General features: G+C 40.2%; 2 protein-coding genes across 6 annotated transcripts; one reads left to right on the plus strand and one right to left on the minus strand.

Moving 5' to 3' along the window:
• Positions 1-1,524: 1,524 nt before the first annotated feature.
• LOC146451524 (uncharacterized) lies at positions 1,525-5,786 on the minus strand. Of its 2 annotated transcripts, none has more exons than XM_085098990.1 (2): positions 5,022-5,786; positions 1,525-3,145 (listed from the first exon to the last, which is right to left on the minus strand). In XM_085098990.1, exons 1-2 carry the CDS (start codon positions 5,600-5,602, stop codon positions 2,863-2,865), a joined length of 864 nt encoding a protein of 287 aa, XP_084955116.1. In that variant the 5' UTR covers positions 5,603-5,786; the 3' UTR covers positions 1,525-2,862. The 2 variants fall into 2 exon arrangements, with proteins under 2 accessions (XP_084955116.1, XP_084955115.1); XM_085098989.1 differs by having other exon boundaries at positions 1,525-3,173; positions 5,026-5,784.
• A 20-nt stretch (positions 5,787-5,806) lies between these two features.
• LOC146451525 (uncharacterized) lies at positions 5,807-22,265 on the plus strand. 4 transcript variants are annotated; one of them, XM_085098980.1, is made up of 3 exons: positions 5,807-5,825; positions 18,053-18,195; positions 19,690-22,265. In XM_085098980.1, exons 2-3 carry the CDS (start codon positions 18,120-18,122, stop codon positions 21,720-21,722), a joined length of 2,109 nt encoding a protein of 702 aa, XP_084955106.1. In that variant the 5' UTR covers positions 5,807-5,825; positions 18,053-18,119; the 3' UTR covers positions 21,723-22,265. The 4 variants fall into 4 exon arrangements, with proteins under 4 accessions (XP_084955106.1, XP_084955103.1, XP_084955104.1 ...); XM_085098977.1 differs by lacking the exon at positions 5,807-5,825 and adding an exon at positions 9,037-9,301; XM_085098978.1 differs by lacking the exon at positions 5,807-5,825 and adding an exon at positions 14,128-14,436.
• The last annotated feature ends 63 nt before the right edge of the window (positions 22,266-22,328 follow it).

Below are 22,328 nucleotides of genomic sequence, written 5' to 3' on the forward strand. Positions count from 1 at the left end.
GGCAGTGCCCGTGCCCGGGCACGGTGCCGCGATTATTGCTCGGGAACCGACAAAAAGCTCTGCTCAGACTAGTACCAGTGCCCGAGCACCGGAAAGAGCACCTAGTCTGAACGGGACCTAAGACTCACAAACGCACTGAACTGAACAGTGAGTACTTCCTGACGAGATGTCTGATTACCAACCAATTTCTCCCTGCAGAATTTAAAAGAAACGTTAAAAAATAAAGAGAAATAGCGTCCATGATAAAAAAAAAACAAGTCTGAAAAAATTGACTTTCTCTCTTACTGCGAAAAATGCCCCGTTGGTAAACAGGAAAGGATTAGATTTGATGTACTAGATTAGTGAAGGAACGAAAAAAATTTCGGAAATGTACTTTTCTTGTTACGTGGCACTAAACCTCCACTTAAAAAGAACAGCTTAAGAGATTAGAAAAGACTGAGTATCCAGTTGTTGAAAGTTTATCACTAAAATGTTACCACGTGAACAGCAATCACAACACGGCAGTAAACCGCAGACTCCCTAGCGTCTGGAGCTGAACAAGCTGGATCTTTCTTCCATAAATTGTCCACGGAAGTTAACTGAACTTTGGTCGGGTTGGCATATTTTGTACAAATCTTATGCAAAAAATGCATATACGCCAAGAAACGACGTGGGTTCAGAGTGGGGTTGGAGTAAACAAATCTCGGCTTCAAAAAAATAAATTCGTATGGGAGGCACTATGGTCTATATGTATATCGCAAGGGCTTTAAAATTAAAGGAACTACTCGCCGTTGAGTGTTCTTCTGGTCTCAGTTGTGTTTGTGACAACGATAACGGGGTTAGAAACGAGAAAAGGTTAAGTCGCTTTTTCATTAATTCCTTTGATCTCTGAAATGCGGAATCAGTGCAGTTAAGTACGTCCGAGTTCAACCGTCGACGATCATGCCACCTACTTGTAACAGAATATTTTTGTTTTTCACTATAGAAAGAAAGCAACGTACACTGTCGTTGAAAGGTTTAAATTGTGATTCAATCCTTTTTTAGCTAGCGTTCAATGGCGTTATTTTTCGGGCAAACGTACAGTTTTGCCCCCGAAGCCATTTAGCCCAAGGGGTGGGGAGAGGGGCCGGGGATTCCCATACAAAAGTGACGGGGGTGATCGTCGGAAATTTTGAAAAGAACCCGGTCCTGAAAGGTACCAGAATTTTGTTTTGTGGGCATGGGGATGATCCGAACAATTTTTTACCCCTTAAAGGTAACGCCAAACCACGAAATTTAACCCCTAAAAGGTACGATCTCCCCCGTCACTTTTAGCGGCGTAACTACATCAGTTCGGCAGTTGGAAAGCCGTTTTGTATATTTCAAAAAGCCGCAGCCTTTCTTCTTTCAGACGATTAGAGAAAAGCATCAAGAACACGGTCTCTCCATCCTAGCCCCCGGGGAAAAACCCGGCGTTCAGTTATTGTAAGCATACTTTTAACTTTTGTAACAAACTGCCAAATACCCACGGACGGAAGAAACGAGCTGTTCAAATGCCCCACGGTATAGTTTAAAAAGAAGTATATTTCTTCGTTTCTGTTCCTACAAACAAAAATTAATTCTGGCTGAAGTCTCAGAGAGAGTTTATTTCCCGGACTCAAATTTCTGCAAAGCTGGGCATACGACAGCGACATGATAGAGACCAAACCGAGAATCAACAGAATGCGGCAATCGTGGACAGCTGTTTCGAGCTGATTGGCTCTCGTCAGCACGGTGTAGCACAGCAAAAAGTAGAACACCAACGCGAGTCGAGTGGTCTACCAAATGCACGTGGTAGCCGATTTCGGATGGGCCCAAATTCAGACATCCGTCCGCGTCATAGCGCGTGACTACGAACAATGAACAAAAGAACTGAAATATCATGTCGCTGTCGAAATAAGTTAAATGAGAAAAGCAAAACTTTCCTTTCTCAGGTACATGGCCAAACCATGTTAAAAGGTTCTTCATATCGGATCTAAAAAGATCTACGGTCCAAAACATAAAAGCAAACAATAAGCAAGGAACCGCACAACAAAAATGCTGCAGGTATACGCAGGATCTGTAAAAGATCTAATCAAATATTATATAAGAACGAGTGGATTAAGAACATCAGGCTGAAAGTTGGCCAATAAAGCACCTGTATATCAGAACCAATTCAGTCTGATAAAGAAAACATGTTCTTATATAAAAAGGAAGAGGATGTCTGCTGGTCTACTGGTCTAAATAGAGAACTGAAATATTTAAAAAACTTTAAGGACGGTGCATACTTTTGTTACTGCGTATAAGTACGTTCTGCGCATCTGGAGATACTCGGGTTTCTTATGGGTGGTGCCTACTAACACAGGGATACTTTTGCGCGGTTTGAAACTGTAGAGAAAGCAGACAGAGAACATCGCTCTTTGTTTGTTTGTTTTGTTTTGTTTTTTTTCACGCTGATTTACGCTTAGTTGTCAAAAAAAGAAGGCGAAACTATCGAGTCATCAAAAGAGCGGAAAACATGCTTTGGAGTATATGAAACAACAACAACGTAATGTTCTTTGATTAAATTGAAGGCTGATTAAATTCAACACTCAACCCTTCATATATTAACAGTTGGCCATGAGATTCGTTGAACTGTTATTGCGAAATCTCACATACCGTGCGTTTAAAAAATTATAATTTATTAATAAATCGTAAAATGATTTAGCAAAGTTTCATGCACACTAATCATAAGTGTAAAAACCTAATTAAAGAAATTTTCTAATTGTTAATGTTTTTCTGTCGTTCGGTCGAAACTGTTTTAAGACATTGTTTTGCACAGGAAATGTTCGCGACTGGCGAATAAAACTTAAGCCATTGCGCATTGCTCGATGAAAAGTTTGCCTCCTACACTGGGGTAGAGCGAGAAGAAGTAGATTCCAAAACCAGTTCCAGTTCCTTTGCTGCGTCTGCTCGGCCAATGTCCATGAGAACCTGGTCCAACTTCAACACGGTGGCGTCCTCTCTTGTGGCCCAGTCATACAGCAGCATTTGAGTGCTTTGCATTGGGCATAGTCTATAATTACTTACTTGGCCATAAGTATAATCTAGCTTTCCAGCCAGATAAATCCAGTTCTTAACACATAACGTAGGATTTAGCAGAAAGCCCAGTTTCTCGATTATGTCAGCACTGACATCCCTTAGCATCACTTGACGTCCTAAACAGAGAAATGAAGACGCGATCACTAGTGTGAGAAGAACATTGACAAATAAACAATAACCTGAATTTGTACCGACATAATTTCCCCAGGAGAACTCCCTATAAATTCAAAATCTTAAGAATTAAAATGCGCACAAATAATAAAGCAAGGAGAAGAATGGGGAGAGAAGGCGAGAGTTATTTCCCCCTCTCGCCAATCCCTTCTCGTTATTTCCCACTCGCAATCTTCATTCGTTTACGCGCCAACTCTCGCCGCTCCACACTCTATCTGAACGCCTGGAAATGCCTGAGACTATGTCAAAGGAAGTTTAATGTACTACGTAGCGCAAGACTTCCGATTCTCATAACTAAAAAGTCATTTTATTTTATTAATATTGTTAGTGCGGAGGGCGAATCACGCGCAACGGGAGGAGGGCAAAAAGCCGAAAAAAAAAAAGGCTACGTTCACAGAAACAACGCCTGTTCTGTGGTCTAGTAAGAGGAACCTGGCGCGCGTTGCCTCAGTTTGGTAGCAAGGTGTCTGTGTTCGACGACTACTCGGGTCTACTCGAAAAGGGGTGTTTGCTAACATAAGACAAAACCGTGCTTGTAGCACCCCCTGAATTTACCATTCGCTGGTTGAGACCGATGTTAAGCATGCAAGCGACAGACGTGATGCGACCCTAACAAACTTTTGATGTAACTGATGCATGCCTTTACTAAGAGCAAAATAAGAGAAGAACAAGACCAGGTGTAAGCTGAAAATGTTGATCCGATCACCGAGTAACTGTGTATGCCAAGTTTCAGAAAGATTAGACGAGTCCTGACAAGAGACTTCTTCTAGAAAATATCAGTTGGTTCATGCAATAAAGGCATGGGACTATACTGACTATACTGACTATACAGTTCTTACAAATTATCACCCAAGCGAAGCCTTAACACACTTGAGGTAATCATGATTTTGACAGCGTGGTACGTTAAAATTCTCTGGCCGAACGTTTCTATATTTAAACTTCTTCGTGACAAACTGAAATTTGTCTATTATCGCGTGACTGTGTGCTAAAAATGGAATGACGTCATTTAATTATTAATAGCATGAGTATATTTCTAACTCCTGTTTCTTTGCTACATAAGCGTACACAACTACTATTTTTCCTCTAAGTATGAAAATCAAACAAGCAAAATACCTTTAGACATGATCCGAAATATCGTTTCATTCACGTGTTCAATTAAAGAATTCGATCACAGAGCTAGAGCGCTTTCATTATAAATAACATTGCCCAATCTTAAATTAATCAGAAAAACTAACGCAGAGAGATTTCGACGTTTCGATGACATCCTGTCATCATTATCAAGAAAATGAGGAAAATTTACATAAGTAAATAGACAAAACTAAACTGAAAACAATAGTCTATTGTTCTAAGTCAGTGACGTAAATCATCAAGTGGCCTCACACAAAGGAAAACCAATCTACTCAAAATACTGTCTGTCACACTTGGCTTGTCATTATTTATACGTTCCTATTAAAATTTGCATGTAAATGTAAATTAAATGTAGTTTTTTTGCCCACGGAGCACCAAAGAACTCTCTGGGAACTCGTTCAAAGGTGACCGTGTTTTCCAGGGTGAATTGGAATTTGGAAATGTTGGTTTTTGTGGAGGGAGGAAAACCGGAGTACCCAGGGCTCGAGAAAAACCCTCGGAGCAAGGACGAAAACAAGCAACAAACTCAACCCACATAAGACGCCGAGTCCGGGAAAGGAAAAACCGGGCCACACTGGTGGGAGGCGAGTGCTCTTAGCACTGCATGCGCCATCCCTGCTCCAATAATCAAAATGTGTTCTGAAAAGTTTAGCAATGATGTTGACTCACCACTCGACCCATTACTTTCACACACCGCAGAACATCCTGCAGAAGCTGCTTGCTCGCCGTCGGCAACACAATCCTGCATCTCCTCCTTGTTTACAGCACAAACTGATCCGTTTCTCGGAACGATTTCATCATTTCCAGCATGGTTATGTCCAGCGAGCTGGATACTGCGCGACCCATTCTCGTTGTTACTTTCAGACACTGAAGCTTGCTCGCCCTCGTCAACACAATCCTGCACGTCTTCCGTGTTTACAGCGCGAACTGATCCGTTCCTCGGCACAGTTTCGTCATTTTCAGCATGGTTATGTTCAGCGATCTGGTTTCTATTAAAATCCTCTAATTTTCTCACCAGATCTTGCCGCTTGATCTGTCGTAGCAGATCTTTTAGAAGATGGCAGTTGCCGCTGCCAAGCTCATTCCTTTGTTCAAGCAAAACAAATAAATCTGTAGGGCTGTTGATGCCTTCAGTTTGGCTCGTTGTCAGCAAGTCTCGTAATAAATACTTCAAGGAACTTAAATTTTCCGTTGATAGTTCTTGACCCAAGGAAAAGATAAATTTTCGATACTTCGAAATACTCATTTTGTAAGCTCAATACGTTTGTGTAAAATGCATTTCGACGGGACTTAAAAGCACGTGGAAAGTAGGGGGATCCCCTAATCCCATAATGCATTTTTTGATATTGTTGGTTCACTGGTGTGATGTTTCGCGTGACACAATCTTTGCGTGTGACCCCTTTTGCTGTCACTTTCGTCCGCGCGCGAGCAGACTCAAGTGTCTAGGGTGCGATCGGCTAGGCCACGAGGTAGGTACTGTGGTATCGAGCTCGACTTTAGCTGGACAGTTGATTCAAACATCGAACTTAATTCAGTCGTGGTCGACCAGCACTTATTTTATTTGCACGCATTGCTATATTGAATTCATTACACTGAATCACAATGTATGCATTCGGCGTGATTAAAACAATGTCGACTACAGTATGTGAAGAGCTTTTCAGCCCGGGGGAGGGGGGGTGGGCACTTGACCCATTTTTGGGTATAGGGGTGCCGCTGGGGGTTTGAAACCCTGACCCTGTTTAGGACGAAAATAAGATTAAATACCTACCCTGTGTAGGACAATGACCTCTATTTTAAGACCCTATTTAGGACAAAGGACAACATCATAGCTCTTGTGTCACACAAGTGTTTATTGCCATTAGTAATAACATTTAAAGGCCCACTGTCAGTTACCGGACGTGATGTTCCACGCATTGAAACGCGAATACCAATCGCAACAGATAAAATAATACACTACCTAGAAGTGATGACGAAAAATCCCAAAATTTCGCATTAACAGCGGTGAACCATAAGTGGAGACTCAATCGACGTGAAGCATTGTTCACTAAAATAAATACAGACTAACGTCTCTGATTTCGGATTGCCAAATACTCGACGACGGTCTTGCAACCATACCCTGTCTAGGACGGGTCCAGGGCAGACTCGTTTGAAATTATATACCCTGTTCAGGACAGAGAGGCCAAAAACCATACCCTATCCAGCGGCACGTCCCCGTATAGCCCATATAGGGGAGTACCCCCCCGGGCTTTTCAGTCAGTACTGCAGTTGATAGTCCAGATCCAACTAAAGTGGCTGTCTCCCTAAGATCCTTATAAACTAAACCAAAAGTGAGATGTTCTATAGCAATGTCCTTGTAGCTATGGAAAGACAACGACTGTTAGTCTCGATTATCATAAAATTAAGTCGTGTGGCCATAATTTCAGGACCCCGGCGTCGCTTTCAGTTATACAAGTTAGGAATCTCAACCTTTGCATAAAAAACTCACGACCAATCATGTGACTCCAAAAATGCTCTTTACTGAATTTTATACCAGAAAAGCACAAAAATCATTTCAAATTACAGTACAGCATGAATGTTGACACTCTTCAGTATGAAACTGAATGCAGCATTCAAATGGCCATCATTAACTATGGAAAAATTCACAAATAGATGCCTCTCGACACCTCGATCAATATGCATGACCGTCATGCTTGTACATGTCAATTCTCTTCCAATTTCCTGTCTTTTCATGGTAAATAACTTAGACGACCCAGTTTTTTTTCACCTCAGATTTGAAAATAAACGACTATTATTTTTGTATCATGAGACCATTAAACTCTGGAATCTTTCCTGGCTGCTCATCAATACTACGCCATTTAATAGATGGCAGCCGGTGCCATTGTCTCAATACTCAGCCATCTAAAGTTGGCCGATACCTGCAATATTGCCACAAGATCAACATGATCTTAGCCAATGGAACCATACGGTACTAAGGCACCTAGCCGAGCATTAAGAATGGATGTCAGGAATGTGACACATTGCCTCACTGCCCACGTTCAACATGTGCATCACGAGGCTTTGCTCGTGGACTTTTCACTTGATAGCAAACGAGAAACCGTTGACGCTGCTCATGTTTTAGTTCAGTAGTGTGTTTTGTTGACTCCGATGCAAACTAATGCCTGATTCAGTACTAGTCTGTATTATTCGTAGTAGTAGTTTGTATGCTTCCGATATGAGATAGAACTAAAGAAGGGGATCATTAATGCCATCGAATGGTGCGATATTGACGTTCAGTCAGGGAAAGATTCCAAAGTTTAATAGTCCTTTTGTTTAAATATGGGAACAAAAGTGCTCGGATGTCCAAGTTATTTTACTAGAAAACATATAAAGATAATTGGAAACGATTTGGCACAGTTAGACTTTCTCAAAGTCTGTTTTCGTGGGAGTCCAGTCAGGCGCAAAACTTTGTCGCTTGTTGGTCACACTTTCAGCGCATACGAAGACGATTTGAGGCAAGTCTATGGGGCACAGTATGCTCATGCATATCCAAATTAGTGAGAAAACTGTTGCTTTGTTTAACGTTATTTCCCCCATTCGCTCCACCCTCTATTTTCAGATAAGTGCAATACAGTATTTGCTAAAACGTAAAACCAAATGCAAGTCTGATCGGACAGCTAATACTTATTTACTACTTAACAAAACCGTACTATTTTTCTATATAAAATATATTTCTCGATCGCTTAAAAATTCTGGAAAGAGTGAGCGCAGCCGTGAAAGCGAAACATCTCCAGCAAGGTCTTTGAAAATGTAATTTCAAGGCTCTTTAGCGACTATCATCTCGACGAAACAATTGAGAGCCGAAACATTTGACAGATTTAATGAAAAATCAAGGTTTCTGCAAGGGCGATTATCCCAAAACCGAATGTATCGATGCTTCCTCGATGATTTCTAATTATACGTGTGCACGTGTTTCGGTAAATGACGATAATTTAACACATTTTCAAGGTGATAAGTTTTCTCTAAAATTTATACTTATGGGCTCTAGCTGGGTGGGTACCGCCCAACGATCTGACGTTCTTGCGACCCCTGATCTTGAATGGGGTTACACAATCGAAAAATAAGACTGCAAACTATCGATGAAATCATGACAAGATGGATTATCGATCGTTATTGATTTTGACAATCAGTAATGATTATAAAAACTTCTGTTTTAAAAGTTTGATTGTTATCGATTGCAGATATATAAATCGATAGTAACTGGTGATTAAATTCGATGTCTATCGATTCACTACCTCTGGACTATTGCAAACGCACGGCAGTTTCAAAATACCAGCACAGAAACATAACTTACCGAAGTTTTTCTGGATCGGATGTATGATCAGAAGAGCCGCAAACATATCAATGACATCAATTATTCAATAATGTTTATAAAACGGGGCCATTGCATATGCATGGGCTCCAAGGTTTTGAGATCGAGTTAAGTTCTAGAATAGCCAGTATTAACAAAAATGCCTATTTCTGGAAAGGGCATCAGTTTGAAATGTAAAATCCTTCTAAATCGGAGGACTACCCGAAGTCCCCCTCCCCCCGTTGTGGGAAACCGTTTGCGCGGGAGCAAATGGTTGTTCAAACCTTTTACCCACTCCAGGGGTCCAACTCGTATCGGATTGTTTTGACTCGGTTGTCTAGAAGTTACTTCAGTGATTGATATCAAGTTGCGTGTGAATAATTTGCGGTGAATTCTTACAACGATTATTCTTCCAGAAAACATTCGATAGATATTCAAGGAAATAGAAACAGTCCCTGATCATTTTGTTCAAGCGAGGAGGTGATGATTTACTGTGTTTAGACTCATTTACATGTAGCAAGGGGTCCTTGAGGTGTAGACTGTTCAGTGTATACATTTATTACACAGTACAGCTACAGCTACGCGCCATCTGCGAATCAGTGCAGAGTTCTTCACAAGGTAAGGTTACTTTTTAAAGTGAGAACCTAAAGTAACTTAGGCTGATAGGGTGCACACATCGTTTGTTCGTGTAACGCGGAGCTTGGCTGCATCTTAGGGAGTTTAATAAACACATGCATTTGCAACATGCATGCTAATCGGCGGCTACTGTCTGCCGTAGAACGACAGACACATTAGACATGGTTCATCGCGACTTACAGCAAACGAAAACTCGAGGGAGACAAATTTGTTTGAGAAAACCTGGATTCCAAGATAACCGGCAATAAGTTACTGTGCAGGAATATCCAAGAGAAACCGATTCCTATTTGAGGTAGGAAAAGGTCCTTTTGATACAACTGATGTCGCGTATCAGCTACAGACACTTCTCCTGACAAAGTGGCATGTTGACACAGTTAATCTTACTCTATAAGCATATTTGAATTAATTTAACATTCTTTTCTTGGATATTTTAAATTTTGACAACCAAGTATTCACACTGACCTCAAAACATTTGTCTACATTATAAACTGTAAACAAAGAAATGTAATTAAACCCTGAATATTGCGTGTTTTTGACTTCACTCAGTGACCAATTGGCGTGGGGAAATCAAATCTACTGGAATGTTGCTTGAGCAAAAGATAAACATACTGAAAGGAATAAAAGCACAGCAGTTGTAAGAGGCTAGTTAAGAATCACTTGAACGATTGTTTTTAAACCCAAAGTCCAAGAGAAGTCCCTTATTTTTCCTCGGGTTCAAGTATAAAACAAACGAAATACGCGAACACGCGCGAGCCCTTATAGCCCACAGCTGCTACAGCAGAGAGAAGTTTATTTGTTTATTTTTACTTCGTTACGTTTTATAACGTAAAGAGTACCTTAAATAATCTTCAACACTAATGTTTAGGCAGAAGGCCACCGATCAGCTTCCGAAAAATAGATGATTGATTTAAAGATTGGCGGATGGATTGACTGATTGATTTTAGATTTTTCAAAATGCAGCCTCTTACGTAACTTGGACGCTTGTTAGGCTCGTCACGCATTCCTCCTCGTTTCGCTCGCACGTAAACCAATTGGTTGTGTTTATTTGGCATATCATGATACCAGCATCCATTATCTTTCAGATGAACGCCTTTTTGTCGCATGCCTTTGTTTCCGCCAACCTAACTCGCCCCAAAAAAGGAAACAAGAGCGGTGTCAACTTTTTTTTAGCACTTAGATGCTAATTGGGGACACTAAGAAAAACGGAAAGAAATAAGGTGCGACCTGCACGTTTTCAACGTGCTACATGGTTGGCCGAAATAACAAAAGAACGACCAGCAGAACAATGTTCCCAGGCCTAAAAAAACAATGCAGCTGCAGGTTATCAGGGTCCAGTGAAAATAGAGGTTTTGAAAGGAGTAGATCTACTTAAAAATAATTCAAACTAAACATAGATATCTTTAAAAATCTCATTTGGCGCGCATGGCAGGGAGGCTTACCAGTGAGCTCTTTACAAAGCGTGGCCGAGGATTTGAAACGGGGGACTACCATCAAACAAATCGGGCTACTTGTGAGAGAGGGCATTTGAGCCCCGGACCTCCGGGACCCAAGTCCACTCCTATGACCACTCGGCCACCCTGCCTCCGATGTGTTTCCACTTGTATCGTTATTGCGCTCCTGCAAGTTGCAACGTCTTTAACAGGAAGAAATGTTGGACAAAAAAGGTACCAACTAAAAGGGAGAATGTCTTGTGCCTTTCTTAAAACAAGCAAACAAACAAATAAAGGAGAAAGCAAAACTCGCAACAATTTCGTAGACTCCTGATGTTATCAACCACATTTTCTTGTGAGTTGTGAGTTGTATGAATAAATAATCAATAAAAATTCCTTTCGGTTGAAGTGCTTGGCGTTACCCTTTATTACACATTCAAAAAAAAAGGTAAATTGACTACCGTACCGCGTAAAGAGATTCGAATGCTGACGTTCGAGCGTTTTAGCCCCGAAAAGTCATCAGCCTTTCGTCAGAGCGAATCAGTCTGAAAAAGGGTTAATGCATCAGTCAATTCCAACAGTGCCCATCCCGCCCCCCTCCCCTGGGCCGACCCCCGGGAATTAGGATTTTTTGAAAATAAACTGGCAAATGTCCCACCACCGGGACAAAAGAGTTGTTCAAATGCCCCGGGGTGGTGGCTCAAACATGTCAAAAATGTTTTATTTTCTTCGTTTCTCGTCTTACTTTTAGTAAAATCTAAGCTAATTCAGGCCAAATTAATCCTAGATGGGTCTTGTTTCCCGTAGTTAGTGCAAAAAAAGGTCATTTTACAGCTCTAGCGTCCCTTTTTATGTCCTATCTAGACGTATTCAATAAGAAACTTACTGTATTAAATAATTTGCCGATGAATTTGTCATTAAGGAAGCGACAATGCTGTAGGGTGAAAAAAGTGAGATGGTCAAATGCCCTGGGGTAATTGGGTGGAAGGCTAATGCCCGACCCCCGGGATGGACAGTGTGGGAAAATGCCCCACTATTGCCCGAGGGGGGATGGGCACAGCTGGAATTGACTGATACATAACACTCGAAACGTCAGCGCTCGAATCTCTTTAACCATTATCAAAATGCACTTTCTCCTTACTCTTCAGTCTTCCCATATTTCTTATGATACTGGTTGGGAGAATTTGTTCTGACATCAAGAAATGTTATCTTTGGTGATCATTTCTTGTATTCTCACATCGCACAGAATGCCTGGACATCATTAATTATTCATAGTCGTCAAAGAGGGAAATTTGAATGGGAGCGCGCTTTGAATAGCCCAGAATTAGAAGAGAAAGGGCCGAAATTGGTCAAGTAGGGCTGGTAAAACACGCTTTTCCGTTTTTCAGAAGTTGTAATCTTAACTTTGACACACGGCTTTTTGGAAAGGAATGATGTATGAACACTTTAAGCCTTAAACGAAGGAATATAAGGAAGTATAAAGGCTGTTTCTTAAACTCGAAAATTCGGAAAAATCGGTCGTTTTCAGTATAGACGCCACTTTTGACAGCGATTTTCTGAATATTTTCATCAGCTTTCATATTTTGACGCGCGGTAAAAGAAAGATGGGGCCTTTCTAGAACAGAACCCGTTTTAATTTTCAAAATCGGTAAACGAGAACCTCTGTTCTTTTCGACTTGAAGACTGCTTGTGGCTGCTGAGTTTGAAAATGGCGCACTTTGGGCGAGTGGGCTATTGTTTTAAGTCCACGACTGAATAACAATGGTAGTCAAGACTGAAACAAAACCTGTGTGTTTAATCAAGCAGTGACATTGTAAGGAGAAATTAGATGCTGGTCACTATTGGGGCTAAGGTGGTCCTGATTTACTTTATATTATCAACTCTGTTGATAAACCAAACATTCGTTTAATTGACACCACTGAGGGCAGAATATGTGTAATATGCCAAAAGACAAATGCACAAGAACGTCTTCATTGCAAAAATTATAAAGCTGCTCTGTTCAGATGCAGATAAAATCGGGGTGGAGCAAAGAGTTCTAGGATTTGCAACTTGTGGAAAAAGAAAAATTTAACGCAAAACTGATTCGCTCAAAATATTAATATCAAGACCAGCTCTTGGAGAATGTTTGTACTAATGCTTTCTCAGAGGTGTTAGAATGCGCAAGAAAAAATGCAAATTATGTTGACAGTTTTCCAATCTTCTGCTCGCTTGTATGCGACAAGACGTGGTTTTATAAAAGCTTATAAGTGACACATTTTGACATGTGTATAGGTCTCGGCTCAGGGACACACGACGCTGTTTATTTCGGTGAATATTTGTTCTTAAGGCTTAAATCACCTCAGAAATTGGAACGGGGTTGTGAAGTAAACTCACTAGTGTTTTGTTTGCTGTTTGGTCACCTAAAACCTTTGTAACATGGAAGGACTAAGGGCTTTAATTTTCAAAGCCGTTCGAAAAATTAAATGTCTTCCAGAGAGTGAAATAAGGTAAGCTAACAAATTCGGAAAGCCAACCGAACAGCAAGAAAAAAAGTTCGATTGGAGGATAAGAATCTTTACCTAAATTTTCTGGGACTTAGTAAATTTCAGGTAAAGAATCCGAACAGCTCAAGCTGTGTTAGGGTACACAAAATATCTCACTGAAAGGCTGAAAATGATCTTGGAAAACAGACAACGACATTCGGGAGTGGCCAGTTGTTAATGTTCTCGTTGGGTGCCGTGACGGAGTGCTTCAATTCATCTTTTCCATTGGCGGAATAAGCGCTCTAGCCGACCGTCATTCTGTTAAACGGCTTACTCTTACTAGGTAAATAACAGTTAATTAATAATTAATGATACTTAAAAATCAGTAATAAATAATTATAAGGTTTGCAAATTTTGTGTTTACAAATGCGGATACCGTTTTTTGTCCTCCAAATTTGGACATTTGAATCTTACCGACCTTCAAAGGAGGAGTCTTCCTACTTCAGGGCCCGACGAATTTTTGTCAAAGGTGACATAAAACAGGAATGTTTATCAATACTTTTGCACGCGACGGGTTTTCGGTGGCGAGAGGCAGTTTAGCTCTATTTATGTGATAATTGTTGGACTCGACCAATTAGCGTAAAAGAGGAGTCAGCTAGCATTTTCGTAGAACCAATAACATCTTGTAAATTCGGGGAATAAAATTCCGTTTCCTAAAACGTTCTGTAACTTAAATTTCCAGCTAAAGTTTCCGAACAGATCAAAGCTGTATTAGCCTACACGAAAGGCCTCAAATAAAGAGCGCCGAATAAATATTAAAGGAGAAATTTGGTAGTTTTGGCCTCTTTTTATCTACATGCACTCAAGAAAATAGTTGTGACTGAGTTTACTATTATTCTGTGGAATTCAAGCTGTATTTTTTTTGGCACGCATTTTGTACATGGCAAAAGGTATGTCAATAAACTTCATGTCATTAGCTATGGCCACAAGCTAGATGTCAGCTATCACTTAGTTGTAGTTTGGAATTGGTCCGACTCTCACTCATTCTCTTAAATTTAGGAGCATATAAATATTCCAAGCGCGTAGCGCTCCAAGATGTTTTTCTGTAGTATGCACAAAGTCAATCCGATGCTTAGCCGAAGGAGACAAATTCTTATTTGTCAACTGCGAAGTGTGATCAATTGTGGGAGAGTGGTGACTGAGATTGATTGAAAGTTGGAAGAATGTAAGTAGAGAGAAGATATTTTAGGCAGGAAGTTCAATTTTTCTTCATTGCATTTTTATCACGTTGCAAAGATTTGAAACGAACACCCAATTCCTTCTTGTAGTCAGATTTCCATTACATATTTCGGAAAACGCAAACGGCAGAAATGACCACGTGACCATGTTTATCAGTCTCTCGGTAAAATTGAGTAGCTTTCCTTTATCATGCAAGACCAGAATTATATTCCACTATTCTCATCTATTTCCCTTTTTTTTTCCAGAAAACGTAAACGCGAAACTTATGTTTGCCGTTCGCCGTAAACGCAATTCTAAATCTATTCCGATTTTCAAGCAAATTCTTACCGTTGGTACAAGTACAATAGGCCGTGGATTCTTATCTCAAGAGCGATGTTTTTCTAAATCACTATCCAGTGAATTTTGAGCAATAAATAGTCACAGCCTCACAATTGAAAACGGGAACAAAATTGAAAGACAGGTTTCTGACTTAAACAGACAGTAAAAAAATAACACGCCCGACAGTATTGAACTGAAACGAAAAAATGCCGGTGTCGATAGAGATTATACAACATTGCCTTTTCCCTTTATCGATATCAGTTTTCCTTTTAATCGATTGTAAATCCGGAAAATAATATAAACTACTTAAATTTGGTACACACTCAGTACATGTTTCGCGTAAAGGCAGCTACGCCCTAAGCTGCATTCAGTCGCACATGTAGTTTGGCATGTTTCAGACCAGTTGTTTACTTTATAGTTACAGGAATTGTTATCAGTAGAACAAACTTGAACCAAGAAGATTAATATACCGGCAGAGTTGCTCACTAGTTAGTTTGTAAAATATTATATCGTCAAGAAATTGGCATCCGCAAACTAGTTTTGTTAAAGGGGCAGTGTCACCTATTTTAGTGTCACTTTGATAGGCCAAAAACATATTTGAATCGGTGGAATCGTTAAAATAATAGTTCAGTTTTGTTAACAATAACCCTGCTAGTGCACAGAAACTAGTATTAATTATGTTTGGCTGCGCATGGCTGGGATGGAAATGGATGGCAACTTAAAAAAATTGGCCATATTTTTCAAGTTCTTCTTGTGTGTTTTAGAGAGGTCGCTTAAAACTGATTATAGTTAGTTCTTCCTTGGAGAAATCGCTTAATATTTTCTTTCCGGTATTCTAATATAAGAGTAATTTCATGTTAGCGAAAAGGTTTTTCGTCAAATATTTGAGCAGTTTGGACAAAAATACAGCAAAATCGCCGTGACAGTGCCCCTTTAAGTTACCCTTTAGATCTGACAACAACCAGGGCTTTCGGTAATATTTCAGCGTACCGGATCTATCCTAAAAAGCACCAGACAGAGATGTTCACGCTGAAGGTGCGAGCTTGCTAGGGAGGTACGGGGGCATGCTCCCCCGAGAAATGCTGAGATTACACCCTCTAAAACGTTGTTTTCGAGAAGCACTTTAATATCCCTAGATTATAGCTCTGATCATTTCTTGAAATCATTTTCCTGGCCATGTTTTAAACTATATTATACGGTTGTGTGGGAGATAGCGAAATGTTTTTCAATTGCATGTTAGTGGATAACGAATGCTGTATATCTGCAGGTGTCCTCGGACTTTGGGTTTCAAAACTCTCAAATATTAAACTAGTCTATTCATCAAGGTCCTCAAAAGAACCAAAAGCTGAATCATCAGATCAAAGTACAAGACATGATACAGCAAGCAACCGGACTTTTCGTCCGGCCTCCGGCATCAAATGAAAACTCTGCAACAACCCGGGTCTCTCTGAGGCCAAGGGCAGATTTGATGTGTCAGAATCACTCTATTATTATTGCTTTACGGCAGTTTTTAGTATCTGTGGCTTCACTGTTTTAGCCTTTTTATAAACAAAAGCATTTAGTTTGTTTTGCCTACCTATATGCGTTATCCTGGATAGTTTTGGTTCAGTTTTCTGACATTCGTAGCTGCTTTGTTCACTGGGGAAATCGTTAATTAATTATACGTAGGGGTGGACTGGAGAAACATAACCCTCCCCCCTCCTTACCCCGGGTACTGTAAAGCTCTTTTTCGAGTACTCCTCTCACAAATCGTCTCGAGATATATTACATTGATGTTGTAACTTCATTTAAGTCACATCCATCTACACTATCTAAATACAAAGTATGACACAAATAACATAAAACTGCGTTACATGAAAGCCGGGTTAGATTCAGTATTAGAAAAAAGAAAGCTTCCAGCTTGCCGCAGTTCAATTGTTAAGCTGTTCCACAACACCGCACCACAGTAGCTAAAGCTACTCCTCTAGCACACCATAGACACCCCCTGCAAACTCAACAAAACGAGTAAACCTGGGGAGGAGACTTGCGCATCGACAGTAAGAACCTGCAAACCTGCTAAAAAAGAATCTGACCTCCTCCAAAAATCCTTGCAAACCTGCGGTCTATTACTTTACTTGTCCCCTGGTGCCTAGGTGGCGCATAGGGCCGTCCGTATTTTGCTCTTTCTTTTTTGGCTCAGTTTCACTAGCTTCAAGCTTAGCTGTTTTCAAATCGCTTCGAATCCCGTTCAAGCTTGTGAGGATCTTTCTTCTATTTAATCTTACCTTTTTACTCTTTATTTATAGATAGCTATATTTGTAATTTCTTTTTTTGTATTCCTACGTTAGATTCATGCAGGGCCTCACTGAAAACCACATTTTGTGACGTGGGCTCCCTGTTGAAAGATCTTATTTATTATTATTATTATTATTATTATTATTATTATTATTATTATTATTATTATTATTATTATTTAGCTGTTCGTTCCTTTGTGTCACGAAGTCCTAGTCACACATTCCTTGTTTGTGACATTGTTTTCCTTTGTTTTTTTTGTTTCCTTAGTTGCCTTCCCCCTTTCCTATTTTTCTGTATTCCTTGTGCTTTGGCTTCAGAGATTGCTTTTCTTTTGCCTGGATGTCTTTGTCCGTCGTTAAATAACTACGCAAACCTCTAACCTGGTAACATATTTCTCAATATTTGGTTTTATCAACTGAGTTGATCAGGTAATTTGGCCATTGTAAAGAGATTCGAGAGCGGACGTTTCGAGCGTTATTAGCCCTTCGTCAGAGCGAATCGAATCGCATTATGGTGGCCAAATTACCTAATCAAGGCAGTTGATAATTGAGGAACTGGTTATGAAACTTTGCCATGAAAACAATGGTGATGCAGTTTATGTTGGAAGGGCCACGACAGTGCACAATCCTTTCTTTGAATGTTCACACTACAATTGAATATCTTAATAGGAACGTTTCTATTGGTTCTATTGGTCAGTTGCTCCAACACATTTCAAAATCTATTGTCGTCTGTGCACTGTCAAGGTTAAAAATTCTAACAAAAACATATAACAAAGAAATTTGTCAGGCTTCATAACCATTGCCTTTTATTAACTATGATAAAACCAAGGTTGGGAAATATGTTAAAGGTGTGTGTTACTATGGAAACAGCGGACAGACTTGTAAATCTAGCACCACAGTTCTGTTAGAAACTAACACCCTCACATATTTCTCACGATGCTCTCTATACATGTCTTCAGGGTTGATGTATGCTTTCATCTAATAAACACGCGTTGTTTATTATTTCTACAGTTTGTGTACCAGCGCTGTGTGACATTCAAAGGGAAAAAACGCATTAGTTTTGCCAAAAGAACTGAAGATGAGCTCAAAAGACTCTAAAGGTTCATCTGACTCGCTATCTGCCAAGTCCAAAAAGAAGGACAAGGCAAAGAAAGGTAAGAAGCAGATGAAAATCTAAGATGAAACAGAACGTTCAAAAGGTTATTTTTATCTATAGTTCATCGAACAATTCTGCCGATATAAAAAAGGACAACAAACGCTATACATAGTGGAGAATGTACTCTTGCCCCTCCTCTACTGGCTCATCAAATTTGCTTTGACAGTAAAGCTTAAAATGTATAAGTGAATGCTCATCGCAGTTATCTACGAAAAGAAAGCCTGAACAAACAAGTGGAAGTGAAACACGTGAAATACATATATTTGAAATGCGGATGAGGTAAAGCAATTGTCAAGAAGAATTTGCATTGTTTTGGTCAAATTGCACCACGTATTTCAAAACTGCTCGCACAGCCTCGAGAACAAACCAAAATCCGTTTATAGCAATTTCAGTTCTGGTGCAAATAAGTAAAATTGGACAAAACTGACCAATTTTTTCAACGTGCAATCCTGTTCCATTCTGGCCATCTGTAGCCAAAAGCGATTAAAGCTAGTTTAAGTGCACAAAGAGTAATTTTTAACCGATAACTGGACCATTGTTTTGACGTTTCCTTTGATTGATTGATGCTGTGCATAGTGGCACTAAAAAGTAGGTGCATTGCCCCTTGATAACTTTAAGCTAGGGATCCGTACATTAATGTTTTTTTTTTCGCGCCAATTATACCATTCCCGTATACTTTGTGTGACCCCTTATTATTCTCCAGATTATTCCTGAAGTTTGCCGATTATTCTCATTAAAAATGTACCCTCATTTTTCAAGGCGTCAATAATTGACGACCAAATATAGTCCATGTGGAATACCGCTATGGGCTATATGTTGATTATGCTGGACAAGAATTCTGCTTAAAATGTTAGCAAAACTTACAGAAGACAAGAAAGGAAATTATCTTTTGGTTCGGGATTCGCTGATGTCGCTCATCACAGCCGCCATTTTCTTTAACACGCAACAACAAAACACGTATTTTTTTCTGAAAACGTAACATGCCAGAAAGTTTCTATGACGTGATTTTGAATTTTCAGCCTAATACTCGGTTTTCGAAAAAATGACCCTGTTATTAGAAAAGAATTCCCGAATAGTGTACGGGTCCCTACTTTAAGTACCAATAGTGACCAGTAATCTAGTTATCACCACTTCATGGACCATACAGGTCATGGACACCAATTACAATTACAATTGTTTTTTAGTGAAATTAGCCTGTTAACAGGCGCCCAAGTGGAATATAGGGCGAAGACAAAAATCGAGCTCCGCTCCGCTTGCCAATTTTTCTTTTCGCCCTATACTCCACTTGGGAACCTGTTCACAGGCTAAGTGAAAATATCCCAACTGATAGCATAAGAAATATAAAGAGAACAATGAGAAGGCTATGCATGTAGATACTGAAGATTAAAGGATTTATTCAAAATATGTGAAATATGTTTTTTGCTACCATTTTAATGAACTCCATAACAAAGTCAGTTTGCATGTATGTATGAATTTATGTTTACTTTTGCAGAAAGTAAAAAAGAAAAGAAAGAAAAAAGTTCAAGAAAAGAATCAAAGAACCTGGAAAAGGACACTGCCAGTGCCACTGCAAGTGAAACCCAGATTGAAGGGAATGACCAGGAGTCTTCGCCAAAATCCAAAAAGTTTGGTTTTTTCAGAGTCGGTGGAAAGAAGTCCAAAAGTTCAAAGCATGGCTCCACGGGCAGCCTAAGGAGGCAAAGCAGGGACTCAGATGATTTCGAAGGAAGTGGAAGCCAATTTTCGCTTGAGGAGTCAAGCGGATCCATAGATTCAGTAACAGCGGAAAAACCAGAAGCTTCGAAGAAGGAAGTTTTTAATCTTAATGAAAAAGGCGAGTTAATCAAGATAGAAAGTGATTCCAAGGCCAGTTATGAAACAGAAGTACAAAACGCCGTCCTGCAAGAAAGTGTGTCAGAACCGAAGAACAAGAACACCGTTCAGCCAACGTCGATTGAAGAAGGAGGAACCGACAAAACGGCAGCAGAACGGGTGGATGGAAAAGAGTCGTCGCCCAAAGGAGAAAGCCTTAATGACAAATTGCAACACGCAGTCTTAAACGAGCCAATTGAAAAAGAAACGAGCATCGTTGAACAAAACACATCTCCAGAGAGCAGCCAAGTCAAAGCACTAGATTCGGTAACAGCGGGAAAACCAGAAGCTTCCAAGAAGGAAGTTTTTAATCTTAATGAAAAAGGCGAGTTAATCAAGATAGAAAGTGATTCCAAGGCCAGTGATGAAACAGAAGTACAAAACGCTGTCCTGCAAGAAAGTGTGTCAGAACCGAAGAACAAGAGCACCGTTCAGCCAACGTCGATTGTAGATGGAGGAACCGACAAAACGGCAGCAGAACGGGTGAATGAAAAAGACTCGTCGCCCAAAGGAGATAGCCTTGATGACAAATTGCAACACGAAGTCTTAAACGAGCCAATTGAAAAAGAAACGAGCATCGTTGAACAAAACACATCTCCAGAGAGCAGCCAAGTCAAAGCACTGGATTTTGAAGAAGAGTCATTTGTCTCCTCATCAACCAAACCCAGCAAGGATGCAGAGAATACTCCTTCCAACAGAGCAGAAGAGGGGAAGAAAGAAAGTGTAACACTCCATACAGAAGAAACTAGGCACTATGTATCCTTAGAATCTGAGCGAAGCCAGGAAGTGACTCTAGAAGACACCAAGACAATACAGGAACTAGAGATTACAAGTTCCGAGGGTGAGAGTGTGGAGACTGTGGTATCAACAGGGATTTCCACCACTGCTGATATCGGAGAGACGACAGACGAAACAGAAAAAGAATCACTCGACAAATTTGACGTTGAAGAACTAATGATATCGACCTACCAAGAGAAGAAAGGCCTACTGCAAGATGATCGTCAAGACAAAGTTCCAGAGGATAAGGAATCCATTATACACACGGTTCCCGGTAACAGCCAGCGAGCGCAGGTTCAAAACAAGCATCAAGAGGATCCTGGAGAAGAAGTTGGCGAGTTTCCCAAACTCGACTCCAACATGGAAGAAAACTTTGAGCAGGAAAGCAAGAGTCACCTAGAGATGACAAAAAGAGAAGGGGGTGAGAAGATGAGCTCTGCTAGAGAGAGAAATAAAGTGAACGAATCGCGCAAAGGCAGACGCATTGATGACGATCTTCCCGAGCAATTCACATCTGAATCATCTCCCTTCAGTGATGAGAAAACCGGCTTTACTTCCAGCACACCAAAGCGATCATTAGTTGACATCGATAAAGATACCAGAAAGGAGACTAAACATGGCGACTTGAAGCCAGTCGGAACGGGTAAAATCGATGAAAAACCCTTAAAAGTGGAGTCAGTGGTGGAGTTTCAGTTAAGAGTTCGTATCGTCAGTGGCATCCGGGAAGTAAAGATGTCTTCTAAAGTGCTGCTGGCACAGTTGGCAGAGATAAACGAGAAACTGCAAGAACTAAGGTATGAACTTCTTAAAGTGCTGGAAAGCGGCAAAGATGAGCCAGAGAAAGCCGAAACCGAGGAGGCGTCAGTTCATACTTGAGCCTTAGTAGCTGTGAAAAACGTTCTCCAAATTCATCAGCTTTGACTCTGGACGGCAAAGCCGAAGAACGTACTGACTACACGACTTTTATTAGAAGCTTTATCGAAACAGTTAAATCAGTTTTGAAGAATCCTTAAGATCTTAAGGAGTAATAGAGAAGGATATTTGAGAAGAATAGTCATTGTTTGTAGTTAATGACAAAATTAGTGAGCAGGACTGCCAGACGAACAGAGTCGCCAAAACCCTCTCTCTTTGAGGTTTTCACTAGTTCTTAGGCCTACACTGAAATAGGCAAAGATCTACTTTCGTTTACTATGTACACGTTGAAGGTAATAGTAGGACATGATAAGCAATCATTATGAATATGCCGTTGATTTTAGTTCCTTTGCAGTATAACCGACTCAAGTTTTTTGGACAGTTATGTCCTGAAATGCTCATCAACTGAAAACGTTGGACACTTTATATCTGACAGAGTCGATATTTGTAAATTAGTTCTGAGAACCCTTTGGAAGTAACTAATAAACTATATTGTATTACACTTCATGTTTGACAGAAATATTGACAACGTTGAGCGAAAATAATTATTTCACCCCTCAGTCCCATAGT

The sequence above is a fragment of the Pavona decussata genome, unplaced genomic scaffold (genome assembly GCF_977016875.1).
Source record: "Pavona decussata unplaced genomic scaffold, jaPavDecu1.1 SCAFFOLD_386, whole genome shotgun sequence".
NCBI classification, from domain to species: domain Eukaryota; kingdom Metazoa; phylum Cnidaria; class Anthozoa; order Scleractinia; family Agariciidae; genus Pavona; species Pavona decussata.

What these genes read in the sequence shown, in the direction of transcription:
- LOC146451525 (XM_085098980.1), top strand. Translation starts at nt 18,120, where the DNA reads ATGAGCTCAAAAGACTCTAAAGGTTCATCTGACTCGCTATCTGCCAAG. An exon ending in GAAGGACAAGGCAAAGAAAG is followed by an intron (nt 18,196 to 19,689) that starts GTAAGAAGCAGA and finishes TTACTTTTGCAG; the next exon opens with AAAGTAAAAAAGAAAAGAAA.
- LOC146451524 (XM_085098989.1), bottom strand. Translation starts at nt 5,602, where the DNA reads ATGAGTATTTCGAAGTATCGAAAATTTATCTTTTCCTTGGGTCAAGAA. An exon ending in TGAAAGTAATGGGTCGAGTG is followed by an intron (nt 3,174 to 5,025) that starts GTGAGTCAACAT and finishes TTCTCTGTTTAG; the next exon opens with GACGTCAAGTGATGCTAAGG.